Source organism: Microcaecilia unicolor, chromosome 1 (genome assembly GCF_901765095.1).
Source record: "Microcaecilia unicolor chromosome 1, aMicUni1.1, whole genome shotgun sequence".
In the NCBI taxonomy this organism is placed as follows: Eukaryota; Metazoa; Chordata; class Amphibia; order Gymnophiona; family Siphonopidae; genus Microcaecilia; species Microcaecilia unicolor.
The window spans coordinates 581830101-581856823 of record NC_044031.1 but is presented as its reverse complement, the minus strand read 5'-3'; the positions used below and the strand labels follow the sequence as shown (position 1 = coordinate 581856823).

Sequence of the window (26723 nt, the reverse complement as noted above, 5' to 3'; positions counted from 1 at the left end):
ATGATCTCCAAATTCCTCCATATATGTTAAGTGTAGCTCAAGCACTGTATTTTTACTGTTCAGGTATCAAAAGATGGTGCATCATTTTAATGTAAATAAGTGGAGTAGTTCTGCATGTATAATCACACATTTAACTTGATATTAGCAATTAAATAAAAACGATGAAACTATTCATTGATTTTAATTAGCTATTTTTTTCTGATTTGGTTTTCAGAAAAATTAGAAGTTGAACCGCCGTCATCAGAACAACTGAGATACGGTAATTTTTTTTTCTTTACTTTAGCTAGCCACACTTTCCTTAGCATATGCAGCAGATTAATCCAGGAACTGGTGGGTTGTGTCCATCTACCAGCAGGTGGAGATAGAGATATACTACCTGCCGGTAGATGGACACAACCCACCAGTTCCTGGATTCATGTGCTGCTACTAAAGGAAAGAAAATTATCGGCAGGTAAGGCATATTTAACCTTTCATTTTTTTGGCACAGGAATAAAGCCATATGTAATATGATGAAGTAATATATTGATTTAATATGTTGAATTTTAGTTTTTCAAGATTGTAGAGATGGAGGGATGTTGTGGGAACAAGAGTTGCCTGATAGAATTTCACCTCTCTGATTGCTGGACATGCTTGAAGTAGATTTTTATGTTATGCAAAGCTATCAGTCTACATAAATTGGAAGAGTGGAGAGAAATGTGGCAAATAATCAACAGACTATTTGAGTGTCAGGTAACATAACGGAGCTGTTGAAATTTTACTTGGACCTAGGACCCAAGTCAAATTATTGGGTGCCAGATGAGAGAGCTCGGTCTGGCATGACCCACTGGCACAATGATGGTTATATGCATCCTAATAATTAGCATAAAAAGGTACACTTTAGTCACTGGCTGCTCTTGTCCCCTTTTTGCAGGCTAATCACTAGTGGTATATTGCTATATACTGTTGAGAGTGAACCACTGCCATTTTCCAACTTGGTAGGACTGGGAAAGGAACAAGTAGGAATCATTTCTGCCCTTAAAGGGATTCTGGACTTTGAGTTGGGGCCTGATGTTATTTTTTTAGGAAGGGATGGAGCTTGTTTAGAGGGGGTGTCTACTGTTGTGACCAGAGAATAACACAAATGTTATCCAATTTCAAATTATAAATACAACACACAAAGCCACTGGGAAATGAAATATAAAACTATCATAAAAACAATAGAAAACTTTAATCACACAAATCAAGGAAATACGGTACAACATAAAAACATTTTTATTTGAAAGATTTGTTTTGCAATAAAAATGTATTGTGTGATTATACAAAGATTCATAAGTAATTTGATTGAACTAAGTGCATCTTATGCTATTGTAATTTTTTCTTTTATATTTGACTGTTATTAATGTATTCTCGGGCTGTACAGGTTCTCTTATTCATGTAATCCGCATTGAACTAATTTTTTTAGAATATGCGGCTTATTAAAAAAAACAAAACCAATTATTATTATAATAAAATTTGGTTGGTTGCTAGACATCCAAAACCTGCCATAAAACAAGGCAACTGTTCACAGTCTGTTGTCAGGGCACCATTAGATGCCCTATGTATTTTGGTGCGATGACTGCTTCAAGTGTTTTCAAGAAACTGGATGTTATGACATGGCAGTATACCATATACCTAGAGAAAGGCAAAGAAACCCTAACAACAAAAGAAAAAAAAAATCCTCCTTTTTTGGCTGCACCGTTCTGAACAAGTGGTTATCTCCTCCTACCAGCAGATGGAGGTAGATAAAAGCCTGATCTTTTCCAACATTTTTCTCTGCCTTTAGCAGATGATAGGTTCAGGCTGGTGCTGCTGGTCCATGGTCAAGTTCCCTGCTCTGTTGGTCAAGGTTGCATGGCCGTTTAAGCCTAACAGCCACTCCCAGGTTACCCGGTCACTGGACCACTCCTGTTTGAGCACGGAGCTGTGCTTTGCTGCCCCCAGTCACATAGTAACATATAGTAACATAGTGGGTGACGGCAGAAAAAGACCTGTACATTCCATCCAGTCTGCCCAACAAGATAGTCATATGCGCTACTTTATATGTATACCTGACCTTGATTTGTATCTACCATTTTCAGGGCACAGACCGAAGAAGTCTGCCCAGTACTGGCCCCGCCTCCCAACCACCGGTGCTGCCACCCAATCTCCGCTAAGTTTCTGAGGATCCATTCTTTCCGAACAGAATTCCTTTGTTTATCCCACGCATTTTTTAATTCCCTTACCGTTTTCATTTCCACCACCTCCCGCGGGAGGGCATTCCAGGTATCCACCATTCTCTCCTTGAAAAAATACTTCCTGACATTTTTCTTGAGTCTACCCCCCTTTAACCTAATTTCATGTCCTCTAGTTCTGCCGTCTTCCTGTCTCCGGAACAGGTTCGTTTGCGGATTAATACCTTTCAAATATTTGAACGTCTGTATCATATCCCTGTTTCTCCTTTCCTCCAGGGTATACATGTTCAGGTCAGCAAGTCTTTCCTCATACATTTTGTAACGCAAATCCCATACCTTTTTTGTAGCTTTTCTTTGCACCGCTTCAATTTTTTTTACATCCTTAGCAAGATTCGGCCTCCAAAACTGAACACAATACTCCAGGTGGGGCCTCACCAACGACTTGTACAGGGGCATCAACACCTCCTTTTCTTCTGCTGGTCACTCCTCTCTCTATACAGCCTAGCAACCTTCTGGCTATAACCACCGCCATGTCACACTATTTCGTCACCTTCAGATCCTCAGATACTATCACCACAAGATCCCTCTCCCCGTCTGTACATATCAGACTCTCACCGCCTAACACATACTTCTCCCGTGGGTTTCTACTCCCCAAGTGCATCACTTTGCATTTCTTCGCATTGAATTTTAATTGCCAAACATTAGACCATTCTTCTAGCTTCTGCAGATCTTTTTTCATATTTTCCACTCCCTCCGGGGTGTCCACTCTGTTACAAATCTTGGTATCATCTGCAAAAAGGCAAACTTTACCTTCTAACCTTTCGGCAATGTCGCTCATAAATATATTGAGCAGAATCAGCCCCAGCACCGATCCCTGAAGCACTCCACTACTCACCTTTCCCTCATCCAAGAGAATTCCATTTACCACCACCCTCTGGCGTCTGTCCGTCAACCAGTTCCTAATCCAGTTCCCGTGTCGGGTCCTATCTTCAGCCTGTCAAGTTTATTCAAGAGCCTCCTGTGGGGAACTGTCAAAAGCTTTGCTGAAATCTAAGTAGATTACATCTATAGCACGTTCCTGATTCAGTTCTCCGGTCACCCAGTCAAAGAATTCAATGAGATTCGTTTGGCAAAGTTTACCTTTGGTAAAACCATGTTGTCTCGGCTCTTGCAACTTCTTGGCTTCCAGGAAATTCACTATCCTTTCCTTCAGCATCGCTTCCATTACTTTTCTAATAACCAAAGTGAAGCTTACCAGCCTGTAGTTTCCAGCTTCTTCCCTATCACCACTTTTGTGAAGAGGGACCACATCCATTCTTCTCCAATCCCATGGAACCTCTCCCGTCTCCAAGGATTTATTAAACAAATCTTTAAGAGGACCCGCCAGAACCTCTCTGAGTTCCCTCAATATCCTGGGGTGGATCCCGTCCGGTCCCATGGCTTTGTCCACCTTTAGATTTTCAAGTTGTTCATACACACTCGCTTCTGTGAACGGTGCTATCTCCACTCCATTCTCATATGTACTTTTGCCAAGCAATCGTGGTTCTCCAGGATTTTCTTCAGTGAAAACAGAACAAAAGTATTTGCTTAGCAAATTTGCTTTTCCTACATCATTATCCACATAGCGGTTTGCAGCATCTTTGTCTCACAATTCCATTTTTAGTCTTCCTCCTTTCACTAATATACCTGAAGAAATTTTTGTCGCCCCTCTTTACATTTCTAGCTATTTGTTCTTCCGCTTGCGCTTTCGCCAGACGTATCTCTCGCTTGGCTTCTTTCAGTTTCATCCGGTGTTCCTCTTCTTGAGTTTTTCTGTATTTCATGAACGCCAACTTCTTAGCCTTTATTTTCTTAGCCACTTGCTTGGAGAACCATGATGGTTTCTTTTTTCTCTTGCTTTTATTTACTCTCCTTACATAAAGGTTTGTCATGCTTTTTAACATCCACTTGGCTTAGTCCTGCCGGACCCTGCTGGATCTCTATCAACCCAACCCTTGTCGCTTGTACTCTCAGGATGCTTTCTCCCTTGGGCTCCCCTGCAGCTCCCAGGCATTTAAATATAGAATAAAATTTAAATAAATTGGTTCTGCCTGGTTTAGCTTTGTTCCCTCGAGGGGGGGGGGGTAGGAAGCTAATTAAGTGCAAGAAAGCCCCCCCCCCAAAACCCAGAACACACACAAGAGATCAAGGGGACGGTGGAGATGCTGGATGGTGGGGATGCAGGCCTACACATACTGAAGTATCACAATCATACCCTATGCTATGAGTTTATCTCATTGGGTAGACTGGATGGACCGTACAGGTCTTTCTCTGCCATAATTTGCTACGTTACTTTATAGCTGCTGGCTTTGTCTGCCCTTCCTACGATGGACTGTTTCTGACATCGGAAATGACCCCGGGTTTGGGGGGGGGGGCGGGGCTAACAGAGCTGACTGCTCTTCTCCCTATACTTAAGTGGTCTCGAATGGCAGCTATTTTGAATTCCTTCTCCTTTATTCCTGCTGCTGCTGCCACCTTAGGGCAGCAGGAGTGCTCTAAGCCCCCATTGGGGCTTGGCAGGGTGGGGGCACCTCTCTACTACCCACTCCTGGTCTGCCTGCCAGGTGGTAGTGGTGGTGGGAGGGGTGGTCCCTGGCTCTTTCTGGGCTCTAGAGCTTAACCCAAATGGTTAAGTTATGTTATTGAGATGGACATGGGAAGCCATTGCTTGCCCCATGATTTGTAACATGGAATGGTGCTAACTAATTGATTTTGTGCCAGGTACATGTGACTTGTTTCCAGCAGTGGCCAATCCAGGATACTGGGCTAGATCGACTATTGGTCTGACCCAGTATGGCTATTATGTTAAGCAAGCCCTACAGGTGGAGGTTGCAGTTGGGCCCTAGCACTGCAGGGGGAACAGGGGGACTTCCGACGCCCTGGGCGGGGAGGCTCAGCTCAACTCTCCATAAGCTGTTTGAGAAGCAGATAGTGCTGCAGTTTTGGCTGGCCTTTATCTTCAGGGCGTCGGGTATACAGGACGCCATCTACAGTACTTATATGGCCAAGACTATTCCACAGTGGTTGCAGCAGCTGCTGGATGCTCTGGAGCTTTCCTATCTGGAGACTGGAACAGCGTTTTTGGCATACAATCTCTGACCTGGTCTGGCTCTCTTCCCAGTTGATGGCAGCCTTTATGGTGGGGTGCCTCTGGCTGTGGCTCTGTCATTGGGTTAATGAATATAATAGAGGCTATAGAAAGCTATAAGGCCGTGGTATCAATAGTTTGGGCAGGTGAGGCAACAAGGTTTCTACTGACTTGAAGGTAGCCAATTACTTTCACCTTGTATATTCTCAGCCTGTTTTACACAGCCTGAGTATAAACGCCCTCAACAATTAGAAGTACACACTGGGATACAAGAAGATAGTTTATTAGCATCTCACCAAAGGCAGTACAGGCAATTAGGCATTCATATCTGGAACATGGTGGAACAGCGCTTCGCAACACGCAGCAGGTGCAGTCTGTCTTCTCTCTTCTGCCACGATACCCTAGCAGACTGCCCTTTCTTGTACCATTCATTCACCAGAACTCTTTGGCCATTATCGGTTGATAACGATGACTTCACATGTTTCCAAGCTCTAAGTATCAACAAATAATGTTCATGTCAACATCTGTTAATTAATGACTTCACATGTCATTTTGTTCCCTTCAGCCCCCCCCCCCCCCCATTTGCACCTGACCCACTACTATCCTCCACTAGCCACAACATCCATGCCTGTGACTTTCTTGCTAGCGCCAATCCAGCTGTTATTTACAGAGCCGATTCCCCCTCCCTCTGCCTGCTCTCAGTTGCTTACTTCAGCATTTACTGCAGTGAAATGTATCTGTGTCAGAAGTGATCTTTGATTCTTAGAGGCCTAGCTCTTAGCCTGGGCCCTTGGCCTGTATTTCACTGAAAGCAAGTGACAGCAAATGTCTACATTATGGATGTGGCTTCCAAGAAGCTGCTTAGTCAAATCCCCTTTAGGTGGCACTTGCTGTTTGTGGAGGACCTGATGAACTTTGTGAAAAGTAGGAGAGAAACGTGGCCTTTCCGTTTCCCAGAGTTGCAACAGAAGGGCTCCTAGAGAGCTTTGACCTCTATGGGTTGCTCGAGGGGAATGAGTTGTTTTCTGCCTGCTCGTCCCTTGGCCTCAGGTTCATCCAGACCCTTCATGTTGAGTTCCTTTTGTGGGCCCAAAAGATCTGGAATTCTGGCCCCTTAGCAGTGCAGGTAGGGGGCAGTCAGTTTGTTTTCCACCACATGAGCCTGCATCATCTCAGATCAGTGAGTTCTGGAGGTGGTCAGAAAGGTATATTCCTTGGAGTTCACTTGTACTATGCCAGATGCTTTCATGGCATTGCTTTGTGGCTTGTTGCTAAAGTGATGGGCAGTTGCTCTTACCTTAAAGCACTTTCTTGACGTGAGGGTGGTGGAGTCCATTCCTTTGGCAGAGAGGTCTGGGCCGTTACTTCATTTATTTTGTGGACCCTTTGTGAGAGTAGTTGGTATTGTAGCAGGTGTCCTTGAGAAACACTTTTTCATTGATGTTGCAGTTAAGCAGCCTTTTGATAGGTGGCACTGACTTGCTATTTCCTTTTGATTTTACACTGCATTCTGACTGTGGGGCTTTCTGACTGTCCGCCAGTCATGTTGCCACAGTCTCAAAGAAGGACTGCTCCTTTCAGCCTGCCCTGGACTTGAAGGGAATGAATACTTGCCTTTGCATGCAACATTTTCACATGGAAACCCTTCGGTTGGTGATTGCCTTGGTTCATCTAGGCAAGCTTTTGACATCCCTGGACCTCATGGAGGCCTATATGCACATTCCCATTGTGGAGCACCACAAGTTGTATTGCCACTTTTGTGTTCTTTGGTGCCGTTTCCGGTTTCAGGTCCTGCCCTTTTCTGGCTGGCCACAGCTTCCCGCATTTTTTCCAAGGTGATGGTGGAGGCAGCATCCCATTTGAGGTGCCAGGTTATAAGGGTGCATCCCTACCTGGTCGATTGGTTGAGCTGGGCTGACTTGGCGGTGGAGTCCAGGGAAGCCATTATTAAGGTCTTCGCTGTCCAAGAGGAGCTGGGTGGTGAATCAAGTCACCTTCTCCTGATCCAGTCCTAGAGTACTTGGGAGTGAGTTTTGACACAGCATAGGGGATGGTTTTCCTCCAGAAGATCAAGCTGTGAAGCTGCAAGATCAGATACAGTCTCTGGAAGCTATCGATTTGCAAGGTTTGGTACTATCTTTAGCTTTTGTGTTCTTTGGCAGTGACCTTGGAGGTGGTGCATTGGGCAAAAGTACACATGCGGCCTCTTTAGTTGGCCATGTTATCCAGGTAGTTGCCAGTCTCCCAGTAATTTGAACGTCTGTTGCCTCTCTACCAGGGTGCGAGCCACTGGACTAGTGGAACTGTTCACCTTCGTGGGTATGGGGCTCCTTGGAAGTCCCTCAGTGACAGTGTGAGTCTCCCTAGCTGGGGAACACATTATCTGGGCCGGGTGACACCGGGGACTTTAAGAACATAAGTATTGCTAACAGTGGCCAATCCCAGGTAACAAGTATCTGGCAAGATCCCCAAATAGTACAATACATTTTATTCTGCTTATCCTAGAAATACTGTCAAAATGCTATAAGGCGTTCTACTTATTATGTCCAAAATAACACAACAGGTATATTCAAAGTAGAAAAGTTAGTGCAACGAGTACTACTCTAATTACTTGAGCGTGCTGTTCACCACTGCTGTCTTGATTTTCTCTCTTCACATGCTATTCTTCACCCACTACAATCTGGTTTTTGCCCTCTCCACTCAACCGAAACTGCGCTTACTAAAGTCTCCAATGACCTATTACTGGCTAAATCCAGAGGTCTCTATTCCATCCTCATCCTTCTTGATATTTCTGCTGCTTTTGACACTGTCGATCACAGCATACTCCTCTATCCTGTCCTCACTTGGATTCCAGGGCTCTGTCCTTTCCTGGTTCTCTTCCTACCTCTCCCTCCGCACCTTTAGTGTTCACTCTGGTGGATCCTCTTCTACTTCTATCCCTCTGCCTGTCGGCGTACCTCAGGGTTCTGTTCTTGGTCCCCTCCTCTTTTCTATTTACACTTCTTCCCTTTGTTCATTAATCTCATCCCATGGCTTTTCCTACCATCTCTATTAGATGACTCCCAAATCTACCTTTCTACCCCTGATATCTCACCTTGCATCCAAACCAAAGTTTCAGCGTGCTTGTCTGACATTGCTGTCTGGATGTCTCAACGCCACCTGAAATTAAACATGACCAAAACCGAGCTTCTCATTTTCCCCCCCAAACCCACCTCCCCACTCCCCCCGTTTTCTATTTCTGTTGGTGGCTCTCTCATTCTCCCTGTCTCCTCAGCTCGAAACCTTGGGGTCATCTTTGACTTTTCTCTCTCCTTCTCTGCTCATATCCAGCAGATCGCCAAGACCTGTCGTTTCTTTCTTTACAACATCCGTAAAATCCGCCCCTTTCTTTCTGAGCACTCTACCAAAACCCTCGTCCACACGCTTGTCACCTCTCGTTTAGACTACTGCAATCTGCTTCTTGCTGGCCTCCCACTTAGTCACCTCTCCCCTCTCCAATCGGTTCAAAACTCTGCTGCCCGTCTCGTCTTCCGCCAGGGTCGCTTTACTCATACTACCCCTCTCCTCAAGTCGCTTCACTGGCTCCCTATCCGTTTTAGCATCCTATTCAAACTTCTTCTACTAACCTATAAATGTACTCACTCTGCTGCTCCCCAGTATCTCTCCACACTTGTCTTTCCCTACACCCCTTCCTGTGCACTCCACTCCATGGATAAATCCTTCTTATCTGTTCCCTTCTCCACTACTGCCAACTCCAGACTTCGCGCCTTCTGTCTCGCTGCACCCCGCGCCTGGAATAAACTTCCTGAGCCCCTACGTCTTGCCCCATCCTTGGCCACCTTTAAATCTAGACTGAAAGCCCACCTCTTTAACCTTGCTTTTGACTCTTAACCACTTGTAACCACTCGCCTCCACCTACCCTCCTCTCCTCCTTCCTGTACACATTAATTGATTTGATTACTTTATTTTTTGTCTATTAGATTGTAAGATCTTTGAGCAGGGACTGTCTTTCTTCTGTGTTTGTGCAGCGCTGCGTACGCCTTGTAGCGCTATAGAAATGCTAAATAGTAGTAGTAGTAATTGAATATCAGGGACGTCTCATATAGTCACATTTGGCTGTACATACAAAAAAAAGAGAGAGATCCTAGAAATAAGCAGTGTATTTTCCCCAAGTCCATTTTAATAATGGCTTGTGGACTTTTCTTTTAGGAAGCTAACCAAACCTTTTTGAAACCCTTGTTTTTCTTTATCTCTGAGCTAGTTATCAGTTTGGGTGAGGGGATATTTTGGAATGTGTTATGTTGTAGGTGTTCTAGAGAGCTATAAGTGTCCAAGCCCTTCAGTATTTGAGTCTGGATTGTATGATGTGTTGTTTTGATGGGCAGAAGGGGAGGGAGTAGGGAGGGATTAAGGGGTGAAAATATTGAGATTTGTTTCTTGTTAATTTGGTCAATAAAAATTGTTTCGCACTAAGACACATGGAGTTCGAAAATGTGCCAGATTGGAGGTGGGGTTCCAGAGAAATAAATCCCTTCAAAAATTCATTTTTATGGGAGAAGCAGTTTTAGTTTCTGTAGCATAGAAAGTTACTTGTAGTGTAAGGTAGCAGTGAGGGAAGCACTTCACATCATTATCTGAGACTTTAAAAGCCTTTAACCGCAGATCTATGGCCATCCTCTACACCCCACCCCCCTTGGTGTGGAGGAGGACTGTAGATTTGTAGATAGAGGCTTTTAAAGTCTGAAAAATGACCAGATACACTGCCTAATTTCAGGGCAAATAGTAGCAGACACAGCATGGAAGGCACTGGAGGTGGGAACAGTGAAAGGCAGCTCTGGCCAATTTGAAATGTGTGGGGTTAGAGCATTCAAAGATAGCGTTAGTCTCAGGAAGAGAACTGGGGGAAGTTCTTGTATTTGTAAATGCATTTTCTGCATGTGTGTGGGGTGGAAAATAAATAAAGCACTCCCAAAATACCCCAATGCATACCAATGGTAAAAGCACTTCCAGCAGCTGCAACATATAAACACTGATTCATTGCAACAGTGATTAAGGAATAGGGTTCTGCAGTAGTGCAAACTCCAACTTCTCATATCCCTGCATGAAGTTTGTGTCTATAGTAAAATTAAAGGACAAGTAGCATCAAATTTTGTTTCAACATTTAAGAGATTTCTTAGCAAATTAGGAACAGAAAAGTGTGTGGGGGAAAAAAAGCATATTCTAATTAAGCTAATACTTGTCTATTGAAACTTGTTTTGGAGCTGTATCCTTGTTTTCCTTATGATGTATACTCTTTATTCTCCGAGGACAAGCAGGCTGCTTGTTCTCACTGATGGGTGACGTCCACGGCAGCCCCTCCAATCGGAATCTTCACTAGCAAAGTCCTTTGCTAGCCCTCGCGCGCCCGCGCGCACCGCGCATGCGCGGCCGTCTTCCCGCCCGAAACCGGCTCGAGCCGGCCAGTCTTCTTTCGTCCGCACTCGGTACGGTTGTGTTTTCGCCGTGTCGAGCCCCGGAAAGTCGACCTCGCGCGTCCTTTTTCTCTTCGACGTGTTTTTTTCTTCGGAAAATCTTTAAAATTTGTTTGGGAAGTGCTCCGGAAGCCCCCTCGGGTTTCGTTTTGCCCCTTCCCGTATTTTCAGACTTTGCCCCGGTAAGTTTTCTTTCGTCGTCGGGGTAGGCCTCTTTTCGGCCTCGGTCAAGATTTTTCTCCCTCAAAGTTTTGGTGCTCACTTTCGTCATTTCGGATTTTGATTTCGCCGGCGTGATTTTTCCGCCCATGACATCGAAGCCTTCCAGCGGCTTCAAGAAGTGCACCCAGTGCGCCCGGGTAATCTCGCTCACTGACAGGCACGCGTCGTGTCTTCAGTGTCTGGGGGCCGAGCACCGCCCTCAGGCCTGTAGTCTGTGTTCCCTTTTGCAAAGGCGGACTCAGGTAGCGAGATTGGCCCAGTGGAACGTTTTGTTCTCGGGCTCTTCGTCGGCATCGGCACCGGGGGTATCGTGTGCATCGGCGTCTTCAGCGTCCAGAGCTTCATCCTCGGCCGCCAGTGCATCGAGTGCATCGAGGCATCGGACCTCTGCATCGGCGCCGAGACATCGGATAGCTGCATCGACGTCGGTGGTACCGGGACCTCGTCTGCTGATGTCGTCGGACGGTGGTGCATCGTCTGGAGTGCAGGTGAGGGCTGTCCATTCCCCTGCTGGTGGCGGTGAGCCTTCGGGTGGGTCTCCCCCTACCCTGAGGGCTCCTGCGGTACAGCCCCCCCGAGACCGACCTCCTTCGGCCTCGGCCCCGAGGAAGCGACGGCTGGATTCTACGTCCTCCTCGTCGGTACCGGGAAGCTCCGGTGACATGCTTCGTTCCAAGAAGTCGAAGAAGCATCGTCACCGGTCCCCTTCCCGTGTCGGTACCGAGAGCTCTGGGTCGCCGAGGGAGTCGGCACCCAGCAGGCATCGGCACCGAGAGGACCGCTCACCCTCTGTTCAGGAGGTGTCGATGCGCTCCACTCTGGACAGCCCGGAACAGCCTCCACGCCCGGAACAGGTTCTGACGTCGACGCCTGCATCGACTTCCATGCCTTTCTCTGCAGCCGCTCTGAACGAGAGCCTCCGGGCCGTCCTCCCAGAGATTCTGGGAGAGCTGTTGCGCCCTACCCCTCCGGTACCGGTGGTGCTTGCGCCACCGGTACCGTCGAGCGTGGCGCCGGCAGGTCCATCGCCCGAGGTGAGGTCTCCGGCGTCGGTGCCGCGTGCGGTGCCGGCTGCCGTCGCCTCCCAGGAAGGCTCCCCGACTACGTCGGCGGAGGGAGCTTCGCCGATGCGGGCGAGGGAGTCTACCTCTCGACGCCCCCATCGTGGACGTGGCTCCACAGAGTCGAGTCGGGCACGGTTGCAGACACAGGTCCGTGAACTTGTGTCTGACACCGAGGGTGAGGCCTCGTGGGAAGAGGAAGAAGACCCCAGATATTTCTCTGACGAGGAGTCTGAGGGTCTTCCTTCCGATCCCACTCCCTCTCCTGAAAGACAGCTTTCTCCTCCTGAGAGTCTGTCTTTCGCTTCCTTTGTCCGGGAGATGTCTACGGCCATCCCCTTCCGGGTGGTTGTGGAGGACGAGCCCAGGGCTGAAATGTTTGAGCTCCTGGACTATCCTTCTCCACCTAAGGAAGCGTCCACTGTTCCCCTGCACCATGTCCTCAAAAAGACATTGCTGGCGAACTGGACCAAGCCTTTAACTAATCCCCACATCCCCAAGAAGATCGAGTCCCAGTACCGGATCCATGGGGACCCAGATCTGATGCGCACCCAGTTGCCTCATGATTCTGGAGTTGTGGATCTGGCCCTAAAGAAGGCTAAGAGTTCTAGGGAGCAAGCTTCGGCGCCCCCGGGCAAGGACTCTAGATCCTTAGACTCCTTTGGGAGGAAGGCCTACCATTCTTCTATGCTCGTGGCCAAAATTCAGTCTTACCAGCTCTACACGAGCATACACATGCGGAACAATGTGCGGCAGTTGGCGGGCTTGGTTGATGCTCTCCCCCCTGAGCAAGCCAAGCCTTTTCAGGAGGTGGTCAGGCAGCTGAAGGCATGCAGAAACTTCCTGGCCAGAGGGGTGTATGACACCTTTGATGTTGCGTCCAGGGCCGCTGCTCAAGGTGTGGTGATGCGCAGGCTCTCATGGCTGCATGCCTCCGACCTGGAGAATAGAATCCAGCAGCGGATTGCGGACTCGCCTTGCCGTGCGGATAATATTTTTGGAGAGAAAGTCGAACAGGTGGTAGAGCAGCTCCACCAGCGGGACACCGCATTCGACAAGTTCTCCCGCCGGCAGCCTTCAGCTTCTACCATAAGTACATAAGTACATAAGTAGTGCCATACTGGGAAAGACCAAAGGTCCATCTAGCCCAGCATCCTGTCACCGACAGTGGCCAATCCAGGTCAAGGGCACCTGGCACGCTCCCCAAACGTAAAAACATTCCAGACAAGTTATACCTAAAAATGAGGAATTTTTCCAGTCCATTTAATAGCGGTCTATGGACTTGTCCTTTAGGAATCTATCTAACCCCTTTTTAAACTCCGTCAAGCTAACCGCCCGTACCACGTTCTCCGGCAATGAATTCCAGAGTCTAATTACACGTTGGGTGAAGAAAAATTTTCTCCGATTCGTTTTAAATTTACCACACTGTAGCTTCAACTCATGCCCTCTAGTCCTAGTATTTTTGGATAGCGTGAACAGTCGCTTCACATCCACCCGATCCATTCCACTCATTATTTTATACACTTCTATCATATCTCCCCTCAGCCGTCTCTTCTCCAAGCTGAAAAGCCCTAGCCTTCTCAGCCTCTCTTCATAGGAAAGTCGTCCCATCCCCACTATCATTTTCGTCGCCCTTCGCTGTACCTTTTCCAATTCTACTATATCTTTTTTGAGATACGGAGACCAGTACTGAACACAATACTCCAGGTGCGGTCGCACCATGGAGCGATACAACGGCATTATAACATCCGCACACCTGGACTCCATACCCTTCTTAATAACACCCAACATTCTATTCGCTTTCCTAGCCGCAGCAGCACACTGAGCAGAAGGTTTCAGCGTATCATCGACGACGACACCCAGATCCCTTTCTTGATCCGTAACTCCTAACGCGGAACCTTGCAAGACGTAGCTATAATTCGGGTTCCTCTTACCCACATGCATCACTTTGCACTTGTCAACATTGAACTTCATCTGCCACTTGCACGCCCATTCTCCCAGTCTCGCAAGGTCCTCCTGTAATCGTTCACATTCCTCCTGCGACTTGACGACCCTGAATAATTTTGTGTCATCGGCGAATTTAATTACCTCACTAGTTATTCCCATCTCTAGGTCATTTATAAATACATTAAAAAGCAACGGACCCAGCACAGACCCCTGCGGGACCCCACTAACTACCCTCCTCCACTGAGAATACTGGCCACGCAATCCTACTCTCTGCTTCCTATCTTTCAACCAGTTCTTAATCCATAATAATACCCTACCTCCGATTCCATGACTCTGCAATTTCTTCAGGAGTCTTTCGTGCGGCACTTTGTCAAACGCCTTCTGAAAATCCAGATATACAATATCAACCGGCTCCCCATTGTCCACATGTTTGCTTACCCCCTCAAAAAAATGCATTAGATTGGTGAGGCAAGACTTCCCTTCACTAAATCCGTGCTGACTTTGTCTCATCAGTCCATGTTTTTGTATATGCTCTGCAATTTTATTCTTAATAATAGCCTCCACCATCTTGCCCGGCACCGACGTCAGACTCACCGGTCTATAATTTCCCGGATCTCCTCTGGAACCTTTCTTAAAAATCGGAGTAACATTGGCTACCCTCCAGTCTTCCGGTATTACACTCGATTTTAGGGACAGATTGCATATTTCTAACAGTAGCTCCGCAAGTTCATTTTTTAGTTCTATTAATACTCTGGGATGAATACCATCAGGTCCCGGTGATTTACTACTCTTCAGCTTGCTGAACTGACCCATTACATCCTCCAAGGTTACAGAGAATTTGTTTAGTTTCTCCGACTCCCCCGCTTCAAATATTCTTTCCGGCACCGGTGTCCCCCCCAAATCCTCCTCGGTGAAGACCGAAGCAAAGAATTCATTTAATTTCTGCGCTACGGCTTTGTCCTCCTTGATCGCCCCTTTAACACCATTTTCGTCCAGCGGCCCAACCGACTCTTTGGCCGGTTTCCTGCTTTTAATGTATCTAAAAAAGTTTTTACTATGTATTTTTGCTTCCAACGCTAATTTCTTCTCAAAGTCCTTTTTTGCCCTCCTTATCTCCGCTTTGCATTTGGCTTGGCATTCCTTATGATCTATCCTGTTACTTTCAGTTGGTTCTCTTCTCCACTTTCTGAAGGATTGTTTTTTGGCTCTAATGATTTCCTTTATCTTACTGTTTAGCCACGCCGGCTGACGTTTAGTCTTTTTTCCCTTTTTTCTAATACGTGGAATATATTTGTCCTGAACCTCCAGGATGGTGTTTTTAAACAGCATCCACGCCTGATGCAAGTTTTTTACTCTGCGAGCTGCTCCTTTCAGTCTTTTTTTCACCATTTTTCTCATTTTGTCGTAATCACCTTTTCTATAGTTAAACGCTAGCGTACTTGATTTCCTAGTTTCACTTCCTTCAATGCCAATATCAAAACCGATCATATTATGATCACTGTTATCAAGCGGCCCTCGTATCGTTACCCCCTGCACTAGATCATGAGCACCACTAAGGACTAAGTCTAGTATTTTTCCTTCTCTTGTCGGCTCCTGAACTAGCTGTTCCATGAAGCTGTCCTTGATTTCATCAAGAAATCTTATGTCCCTTGCGTGTACAGATGTTACATTACCCCAGTCTATATGCGGGTAATTGAAATCCCCCATTATTATTGTGTTGCCCAGTTTGTTTGCGTCCCTGATTTCCTTTAACATTTCCGCATCCGTCTGTTCGTCCTGGCCAGGCGGACGGTAGTACACTCCTATCACTATCCTTTTCCCCTTTGCACATGGAATTTCAATCCACAGTGATTCCAAGGAGTGTTTTGCTTCCTGCAGAATTTTCAATCTATTTGATTCAAGGCTCTCGTTAATATACAATGCTACCCCTCCACCAATCCGATTCACCCTATCACTACGATATAATTTGTACCCCGGTATGACAGTGTCCCACTGGTTATCCTCCTTCCACCAGGTCTCAGAGATGCCTATTATATCTAATTTTTCATTTAGTGCAATATATTCTAACTCCCCCATCTTATTTCTTAGGCTCCTGGCATTCGCATATAGACATTTCAAACTATGTTTGTTGTTCCTAAGTACATCATGCTTAGTACTTGACAGTATTAATTGGCAATCTTTTGTCTGATTTTTATTGTTATTTAAAGATACCCGATCTACTACAATCTCTTTTGCAACCTCACTATCAGGATACTCTATCTTCCCTGTTATGGTGATATCTTTACAGGTAGACGATTTTTCGGGGGAAGGAAGACTGTTCCCTACTCTTCTGGCAAGCGTAGGTACAATCCTCCTTCTCGACAGCCTGCGGCCCAGGCTAAGCCCCAGCGCGCTCGTTCTCGTCAGCAGCGTGCGACTCAGCAAGGCCCCTCGGCTCCCCAGCAGAGCATAGCCGCCATCCAAGTGTCAGTGCCGGGCGACCTGCCAGTCGGAGGGAGGTTGAAAGCTTTTCACCAAAGGTGGCCTCTCATAACCTCCGATCAGTGGGTTCTCCAAATAGTCCGGCAAGGATACACCCTCAATTTGGCCTCAAAACCTCCAAATTGTCCACCGGGAGCTCAGTCTTACAGCTTCCAGCACAAGCAGGTACTTGCAGAGGAACTCTCCGCCCTTCTCAGCGCCAATGCGGTCGAGCCCGTGCCATCCGGGCAAGAAGGGCTGGGATTCTATTCCAGGTACTTCCTTGTGGAAAAGAAAACAGGGGGGATGTGTCCCATCCTAGACCTAAGGGCCCTGAACAAATATCTGGTCAAAGAAAAGTTCAGGATGCTTTCCCTGGGCACCCTACTTCCCATGATTCAGGAAAACGATTGGCTATGCTCTCTGGACTTGAAGGATGCCTACACACACATCCCGATACTGCCAGCTCACAGACAGTATCTGCGATTTCAGCTGGGCACACGTCACTTCCAGTACTGTGTGCTACCCTTTGGGCTCGCCTCTGCGCCCAGGGTGTTCACAAAGTGCTTGGCTGTAGTAGCAGCAGCACTTCGCAGGCTGGGGGTGCATGTGTTCCCATATCTCGACGATTGGCTGGTGAAGAACACGTCCGAGGCAGGAGCCCTGCAGTCCATGCAGATGACTATTCGCCTCCTGGAGCTTCTGGGGTTTGTGATAAATTACCCAAAGTCCCATCTTCTCCCGGCGCAGAGACTCGAATTCATAGGAGCTCTGCTGGATTCTCGGACGGCTCGCGCCTATCTCCCAGAGGCGAGGGCCAACAACTTGTTGTCCCTCGTCTCGCGGGTGCAAGCGTCCCAGCAGATCACAGCTCGGCAGATGTTGAGATTGCTGGGCCACATGGCCTCCACAGTTCATGTGACTCCCATGGCCCGCCTTCACATGAGATCTGCTCAATGGACCCTAGCTTCCCAGTGGTTTCAGGCTGCTGGGGATCTAGAAGACGTGATCCACCTGTCCACGAGTTTTCTCGAATCCCTGTATTGGTGGACGATTTGCTCCAATTTGACTCTGGGACGTCCTTTCCAAATTCCTCAGCCACAAAAAGTGCTGACCACGGATGCGTCTCTCCTGGGATGGGGAGCTCATGTCGATGGGCTTCACACCCAAGGAAGCTGGTCCCTCCAGGAACGCGATCTACAGATCAATCTCCTGGAGTTGCGAGCGATCTGGAACGCTCTGAAGGCTTTCAGAGATCGGCTGTCCCACCAAATTATCCAAATTCAGACAGACAACCAGGTTGCCATGTACTACGTCAACAAGCAGGGGGGCACCGGATCTCGCCCCCTGTGTCAGGAAGCCGTCAGCATGTGGCTCTGGGCTCGCCGTCACGGCATGGTGCTCCAAGCCTCATATCTGGCAGGCGTAAACAACAGTCTGGCCGACAGGTTGAGCAGGATTATGCAACCTCACGAGTGGTCGCTCAATTTCCGAGTGGTGCGCCAGATCTTCCAAGCGTGGGGCACCCCCTTGGTGGATCTCTTCGCATCTCGAGCAAACCACAAAGTCCCTCAGTTCTGTTCCAGGCTTCAGGCCCACGGCAGACTGGCATCGGATGCCTTCCTCCTGCATTGGGGGGAGGGCCTGCTGTATGCTTATCCTCCCATTCCTCTGGTGGGGAAGACTTTGTTGAAAGTCAAGCAAGACTGAGGCACCATGATTCTGATTGCTCCCTTTTGGCCGCGTCAGATCTGGTTCCCTCTTCTTCTGGAGTTATCCTCCGAAGAACCGTGGAGACTGGAGTGTTTTCCGACCCTCATCACGCAGGACGAAGGGGCTCTTCTGCATCCCAGCCTCCGGTCCTTGGCTCTCACGGCCTGGATGTTGAGAGCATAGACTTTGCCTCTTTGGGTCTGTGAGAGGGTGTCTCCCGCATCTTGCTTGCTTCCAGGAAAGATTCCACCAAGAGGAGTTACTTCTTTCTATGGAGGAGGTTTGCCGTCTGGTGTGACAGCAAGGCCCTAGATCCTCGCTCTTGTCCTACACAGACCCTGCTTGAATACCTTCTGCACTTGTCTGAGTCTGGTCTCAAGACCAACTCTATAAGGGTTCACCTTAGTGCAATCAGTGCATACCATTACCATGTGGAAGGTAAGCCGATCTCGGGACAGCCTTTAGTTCGCTTCATGAGAGGTTTTGCTTTTGTCAAAGCCCCCTGTCAAGCCTCCTACAGTGTCATGGGATCTCAATGTCGTTCTCACCCAGCTGATGAAACCTCCTTTTGAGCCACTGAACTCCTGCCATCTGAAGTACTTGACCTGGAAGGTCATTTTCTTGGTGGCAGTTACTTCAGCTCGTAGAGTCAGTGAGCTTCAGGCCCTGGTAGCCCAGGCCCCTTACACCAAATTTCATCATAACAGAGTAGTCCTCCGCACTCACCCTAAGTTCTTGCCAAAGGTTGTGTCGGAGTTCCATCTGAACCAGTCAATTGTCTTGCCAACATTCTTTCCCCGTCCTCATTCCTGCCCTGCTGAACGTCAGCTGCACACATTGGACTGCAAGAGAGCATTGGCCTTCTATCTGGAGCGGACACAGCCCAACAGACAGTCCACCCAATTGTTTGTTTCTTTTGATCCCAATAGGAGGGGAGTGGCTGTGGGGAAACGCACCATATCCAATTGGCTAGCAGATTGCATTTCCTTCACTTACGCCCAGGCGGGGCTGGCTCTTGAGGGTCATGTCACGGCTCATAATGTTAGAGCCATGGCTGCGTCGGTAGCCCACTTGAAGTCAGCCTCCATTGAAGAAATTTGCAAAGCTGCGACGTGGTCATCTGTCCACACATTCACATCTCATTACTGCCTGCAGCAGGATTCCCGACGCGACAGTCGGTTCGGGCAGTCAGTTCTTCAGAACCTGTTTGGGCTTTAGGATCCAACTCCACCCCCCGAGGGCCCTGTTTGTTCTGTTCCAGACTGCACTCTCAGTTAGTTGGTAAATTTTTTAGGTCAATCTCAGTTATGTCCTCGCCGTTGCGAGGCCCAATTGACCATGGTGGTTGTTTTGAGTGAGCTTGGGGGCTAGGGATACCCCATCAGTGAGAACAAGCAGCCTGCTTGTCCTCGGAGAAAGCGAATGCTACATACCTGTAGAAGGTATTCTCCGAGGACAGCAGGCTGATTGTTCTCACAAACCTGCCCGCCTCCCCTTTGGAGTTGTCTTCCCTTGTATCTCTTTTGCTACATATGAGACTGGCCGGCTTGAGCCGGTTTCGGGCGGGAAGACGGCCGCGCATGCGCGGTGCGCGCGAGGGCTAGCAAAGGACTTTGCTAGTGAAGATTCTGATTGGAGGGGCTGCCGTGGACGTCACCCATCAGTGAGAACAATCAGCCTGCTGTCCTCGGAGAATACCTTCTACAGGTATGTAGCATTCGCTTTTTCCATCACAATAGTTGTTGGGTAAGAATGAGGTTGTGGTAGTGTGGGAAGTTTATGCACCTTTTGTAAGAAATGGCAGTATTTATTTATAGCATTTTTTTTATATAAACAATTGCTTTTTAAAGAGAATATTTAGTGGCGTACTAAAATGAAAGTGATAGTACCTGCCCTCTGTCTGTGCCTGACCTCATTTTGAATACCGTGCACTTTTCTGGAGACATCTTAAAAAATAAAAAATGTAAATGGGATTGTCTCCAGAAGGTGGCTACTAACTAAAATGGTCAATGGTATTTTATCACGGAGCATATTTATTTATTTATTTGTTAACATGTGTATCCCACATTTTCCCACTTATTTGTAGGCTCAATGTGGTTTACACAGTATCGGAGAGGAATTTGCAGGCTCCGGTGTGAAGAAATGGGGAAATACTTAAAGATCTTAACGTGTATGTTTTAAAAGAAAGATGAGAGAGGGGAGATATAACCTCCATGGCATAAATGAACAGGAGGCAGGCCATTTTCAATTGAAAGTAATAAAATGAAGGTGAAAGGAGGTAGATGGGAATAATTTAAGGAACTATTTTTTCATGGACACGAGAGGTGATGGAGACAAAAACTGTGTCTGAATTTAAAAAAAGCACAGGACAAGCACAGAAGATCTAAAAGAGATAAGGGACTGTGTAGGGCTTTGTAGTTGGTATGAATAGGCAGACTAGGTAGGCTATTTGGTCTTTATCTGCTATTATTTTCTGTGTTTTTATGAAAATGTAGGGTCAATATTATCTATCAGTTGGTAATCAATTCAAGGTAAAACTGAAATTTAAGTAGTTCAGGGGTTCCAAACACTTTTTACATCTTACTCTACATCTGGTTTATATCGTTTTTGATATTAAAAAAAAGTTTCTCAAAGTGTAGAAAAGTGATTACTTAAAGTGATGCCTTGGTGCGTTTCCTCTACCCCATGGGCAAAAGCTTTATCAAAGCCAGATTGGTTCAGAGCAGCAGGGTTTTATAGATGTGGGTCCTTGCATTTTCCTCTTCCGGGCCATGCCTGTTGTACAGAAGCTAGGAGGGGATAGAACTTGGCAGAGAAATGTGCGCTGACTTCCCCATACCTCTTTAACACCTTATGGCTGCTGCTACCACCACCATCGGACACTGGACTGGGCTCAGCTTTTTTTTCCTGTGGGGCAGGGGAGATTTGAGAGAGAATTAGCTGCTGCTGGTGGTCTTATTTGAGTGGCAGGGCCTGGGCTTCCCTCGATCACAAAGTTCCTGGCATCTGCCCACTGTGTATTCAAGTTCAGGTTTCAGGTTTATTAATAACTTGCTATCCCGCATATTGGGAATACCAACTTAGCGGCTTACAGGCTAATAATAAAGAAGAGAGGAGAAAATGAGAGAAACAACAAAGACAATGCAGAGAGAAGGGGAGAATTACAATATTCATGAAAGGAAGGAAAGAGGGGTAGGGAAACGCAATAGGAGGGGGAGTGTACTCGGAGCCAAGTGATGCCTGACCCATGCATGTTTTCTCACCTCACATATGTAAGTACACACATATGTATGGATAGACAAGACAGATGTTCACACTTTCAACAATAGATGCTCTTGCCTGTTCTGAAATGTCCCTAAAAAGGTGAAATAGTTTGCTTTGAAAGCTGGGGTGGGGGGGTTGAAATTTTGTAAGCCTAAGGGATTATTTAAAAGCATCTCTGCTTTTACACATGTAGATTATATACATGTGCAAATAGCAATTTCAGAAAGCTATTACACATGGAGGACCACGCAGAGATTTCAAGGGGACATGGTTTGAGCATGCCTTGGGTGTGACAAAAATCTACACGAATTCCCTGTTTTAGAAAGGAATATACATTTTATGTGGAAAATTTTCCCTGTTGGGTTTTACACCATCTCAAAGACATGCACAGATCTTAAAAAGTGCTAGTTTAGGCCTCAACTTAGTCCCCCATTTATTTCTGCCTCTAAAGTGAGGAAAATTAAAAATGTGTGGTCTTTCTAATTTATCTGGTGGTGCTTAACACTTCTGAATTTGTAAGATGGGACAGCTATGTGTGGAAGTGACACCACATACATGAAGAAGCTGCAGGGTTTCTGTTGCTTAAATTTATATTTGTAAAATGACTGTTGTGTGTGTCGGTAAATACACACTTCTCCATGCCCTTATAAGTATTTTACAAAAGGCTCCATGTTGGAAAGCGTCCTTTGTACAATACCACTGAAATTAAACAAGTCTGACCTGGGTGTCTGAATTACGATCTCAGTGTTATATGTAAAAAGGGACTTTAAGTCACTTAAACTTCTAAGCTCCTGTGATTTATCAGTTTAATGATATTGATGTATTTTTTTACTGTAGTATTCTCACTTTTATATGTCTTATCTCTTCCAGTATTCTTCCACAATGCATTCCCTTTCATAGGTTTTGGTTTCTTGGATAATGCAATTATGATTGCTGCGGTAAGTTTTTATTTTATTTTTTTGTCTTGGAGCCGGGGGGGTGGGGGGGTGGGGTGGGGAAAGTATAAGTTCTTTGTGGGATTAGAGGGAGAGACCATAAGCAAATTCCTGTGGAAAGGATGGAACTTGAGCATGGTTGGATGTGTGCCTGGTGAGGAGTGGAACTTGGGAGAGAGCCATAATGTGACAGATGTACTGGCAAAGATCACCAGCCTTTATCAGCATGATAGAGAGTTGTGTTGCTACCTTCCGAGGTCTGGGGGTGGGGGGCCACTTTGGCTGCTGATGACCTTGCCACTGCAGCCTCTTCCAGATACACATATAGGGAAAATGCATCTATTAGGGTGGCAGATGCTCAGTCTTACTGGGTCTGTTGCCCGTATTGCTGGCTGAATGTTGATTCAGGCACCTGTTCTGCTTGTGAGATTTCTAATGAAGGAGATGACACAAAGCCTCAAGTGTTTGAGCCTGCTGACATACGGCTTCAACCATTTTTTTAAAACTTTCAGGTGCTGACCTCGTGATAATCCAAACAAGGGGATATTTTTTTCCCTTATATTCATTATTATTAGCATTTGTATAGCGCTACCAGATGCATGCAGTGCTGAACACCTGACTGGGATAAGTGAAAAATGATGCATGTACAGAAAAATAAGCCCAACTGTATAGTTACACAAGAAAAGTATTTTGGACTGTTATGTTGAAATTCTTAGCTTAATTTGTCATGCAAGTTGTAAAGGAAATAGAATGTTAAATAGTACTAGGAAAGATGGGGAAAACTCCAAAGTATCATAAGATCCATGGTTGTCTGTATCATGGCTATTGAGTTTCCTCAACTCAGATAGGGTATAGTGGAACTTGACATGATTTAGAGATATGTGACAAAAATGAGAAACTGAGTGGAATAGCTTCTCTACAAGGAAGGCTCAGAGGTTTCTTTGGTCTGGAGAAGACAGCTGAAGAGGTCTGATAGAGGTTATAAAATCATGAGTGGGATGGAATTAGTTAAGAGAATGGCTGTTCCTTTATATCTTACCAGACCACTTCGGATAAGTGGGTTGAGTTCTCATACCAGCAGATGTAGGTAGAGATACTGAACTATTCCAATGTCATCACTGTTATAAGAGTTGGTGCAGCCTGGAATTCTCTAGTATTTTTCTGTCTCCAGCAAATGGTGTAGGTCTGGGCTGATGCAATAGGTCCTGGTAGGCCTGACTTCCTTACCCCAGTTGAGCTTGGAGATGGAAGTTCGTCTGCTGCCCCAAGCTCTAGCCTTCTGGATTTAGGTTGGTGAGTTTCCTGGCTTGGGTTCTTATGGGGCCCTATTTCCTCGCCCTGGCTCAGAAGTCAAACCTCCCCCCCAAAAAAGTTTAGATTGGCCTGGTTTTATTCCCCTGGGCAGACTGGTTGGACCATGCAGGTCTTTATCTGCTCTCATCTGCTATATTGCTGTGTAACAGTTATAAAAAAAAAAAAAATACAGTCTGCGATGGCTTGGGCCTGCTATTGTTGGGAATTGTGGTTGAGGAGCTTCTGTATGTGATAGATGCTACGGCTACAGTAATGACCAAGAAGTTGACTATACTGGTGAAGAATGGTGATATTGAATAAATTAGTGTATATTTGTGTACCTAGTCATGCATCCTAAGTTTATATAATCCTTTTAAGAAATCCAGTTACTCTTTTAACTTATTAGTGGAGCCATAACCACAGAGGCATGGTATGATCGCATTGTCAAAATGGTAATAATAGGGCCCAGCTAAGGAACAGGTTATTTTGAGTTAGTCTTCAATGGACCCACTCTGTTTTGTTTTTTTGGCACCTTTTGATGTGGCAGGATGGATTGCAGGTGTGTGTTTGTTTTTTTTGTTCTTTTTTTTTTCTTTTTCTGTCCCACAACTTGTATAAGTGCATGAAACTAGGTAACCATTATATCTAGGTTCAGATATGAAATTGCTCGTGTCCTACTAGTATATTTTGTTTAAAAAAGTAAGTTTTGTGTACATTCTGTTTTTTGTTTTGTTAGATCTTAAAAAAAAGTTACATTATTAGTGTTGTACTATTTCAGATTAATTTGATATAATTTTATAGAAGTCTACTATAGCTTTTATGAATTTGTGGGTGCATCAATCATATGTGAAGTACTCTGTATAGAAATTTATTTTAATTTTACTATATATTTTTTAAAGAATGGAGATGCATGACATGAATGGTTTACGAAGCCTCAGCTACCATTTTCAAATTGTACGTTGAAATTATTGCATTTATTGGGAAGAAACTAAATGTTCTGCTTTCTCTTTCCAGGGGACCCAAATAGAATTATCTATTGGAATAGTTCTAGGAATTTCAACTATGGCAGGTAAATAACATAACTTACTAACTTGCCTGAGAGAATATATTAAGTATTTGATGAACCTGTTCTTTCAGAAATGCTTGGAATTCATCAGGAATATTTTTGTTTTTTCTAGTGTCCAGGAACATTTTAAAGAGCTTCACCTCATTTTTAATTGGAGCTCCCTGAGGACTGTTTCTTTAGGGATGGTTATGTGTTTCCTCTTTTTTTATTTTTTTTCTTCTTTCCTTTCCTTTTTCTTTCTGGTTCTGGAGCAGGGTGCATTTGAATATTAGATTTGGCTTTTGTTTTCTGGAAGTATACTGTAAAAGATTAAAAAAAAAAAAAAAAAGCTATAAAATCCTGATAGGGATATGCATTCGGGTGGTGATTGAGTATATTTCCTGTGTTATTACTGGATCTTGTAATATTTCACTTTATTTCATAATGTTAGCAGTTGTAAACTGATATACAACAGTGAAGCAACTTCTGACTGCTTTGCTTTTTTTTTTAATTAAATTTTCAGCTTGATTGGAATTGGTCACTATTGGGATTATAGTGACATTTATGAATGGAGCAATAGCTTTTAGCCTAGTGGTTAGAACAGCAGGAAAATCAGAATCATCTTTAAGAGATCAATTTACAAAGGCTGCAAATGTCTTCTGAATAAACAAATGACACTTCACATGGAGCTAAAAAGATATCAATGAGGAGGACTCATCCACTACTGTAGACGGTCTGTGCTGAAGGAGTCTTTTTGCAGTGTTGGGCAGCTCCATCGAAGAATGATGTCAGGAAGTATTTCTTCACGGAGAGGGTGGTGAACGCTTGGAATGCCCTCCCGCGGGAGGTGGTGGAGATGAAAACGGTAATGGAATTCAAACATGCGTGGGATAGGCATAAAGGAATCCTGTGCAGAAGGAATGGATCCACAGAAACTTAGCTGAAATTGGGTGGCGGGGGGAAGAGGGGTTGGCGGTTGAGAGGCTAGGATAGGGGAGGGCAGACTTACACGGGGTCTGTGCCAGAGCCGGTGATGGGAGGCGGGACTGGTGGTTGGGAGGCGGGAAATACTGCTGGACAGACTTATACGGTCTGTGCCCTGAAAAAGACAGGTAAAATCAAAGTAAGGTATACACATATAAGTTTATCGTGGGCAGACTGGATGGACCGTGCAGGTCTTTTTCTGCCGTCATCTACTATGTTACTATGTAATTATGGGTTCTACAATTTTTCTGCACAGAGATCGAACCAAAACACCTTTTAATGGAAGGAGAATCTCTGCTGGTGTGGTTGTGCTTGACTTGCTCTTTGACTGGAGCTGATACAAGCAGCCTTTGCTATGGCATTTTCAGGTGTTCAAGAAGTGGCTGTGCTGTGAACTTGGATACCTCAAGGTCTTCTGTTTGGTGACTGGATTCTTTAGGTCACTGCCTAGAGGTTTAAGAACTTCGCCATGGAAGATTCTTGAATGGTCTGCTAAGGAATAGATGGTTTCTGAGCAGTAGAAGCCTTTTTACAAGACTTATAAGAGTAACCTCTGGTGTCCAAATGCTTTCTGAGATAATTGAGATGTCTTCTCCTACTCTTATTGAAACTTGAGCATAATGCTTAAAGTCCTTTTGGTCATGTTCAGGACTGAGGCACAAGAATATACGTGTTGAAGTTCTGGATTTTTCGACTACATTTTGGCCTTGTAGAAAATCCCATCACAATCTTATCTTTTACAGGAAAAAGTGTTCAATAAACACTATGAAAACAGTTTCAAACAACCCAGGAGAGCTTTGTTTTGTGTCTGAGCAGAAAAATAAAACAAAATTGAGGTGCAGAAGAAACATGCTTATGCACAAGAAGGGCCACGCATACTCAGAACTTTACAATAAAGTTCTGAGCTCCGGAGGACAGTTTATCTTGACACCATTGGATGATGTTACCGTTTGCGACCGCACCTCAAATAGAGTTCTGGTCACCGCATCTCCAAAAAGATATAGTAGAATTA

General features: G+C 45.6%; 1 protein-coding gene across 1 annotated transcript in view; it reads left to right on the top strand.

The window, feature by feature from the left end:
* Positions 1-26723, top strand: part of TMEM65 (transmembrane protein 65) — a 117337-nt gene that overhangs the window by 46310 nt on the left and 44304 nt on the right. The window contains exons 2-4 of the mRNA XM_030218902.1: positions 215-259; positions 22325-22392; positions 24697-24751. Coding sequence (XP_030074762.1) covers positions 215-259; positions 22325-22392; positions 24697-24751 — 168 coding nt within the window. The remainder of the gene's footprint in view (positions 1-214; positions 260-22324; positions 22393-24696; positions 24752-26723) is intronic.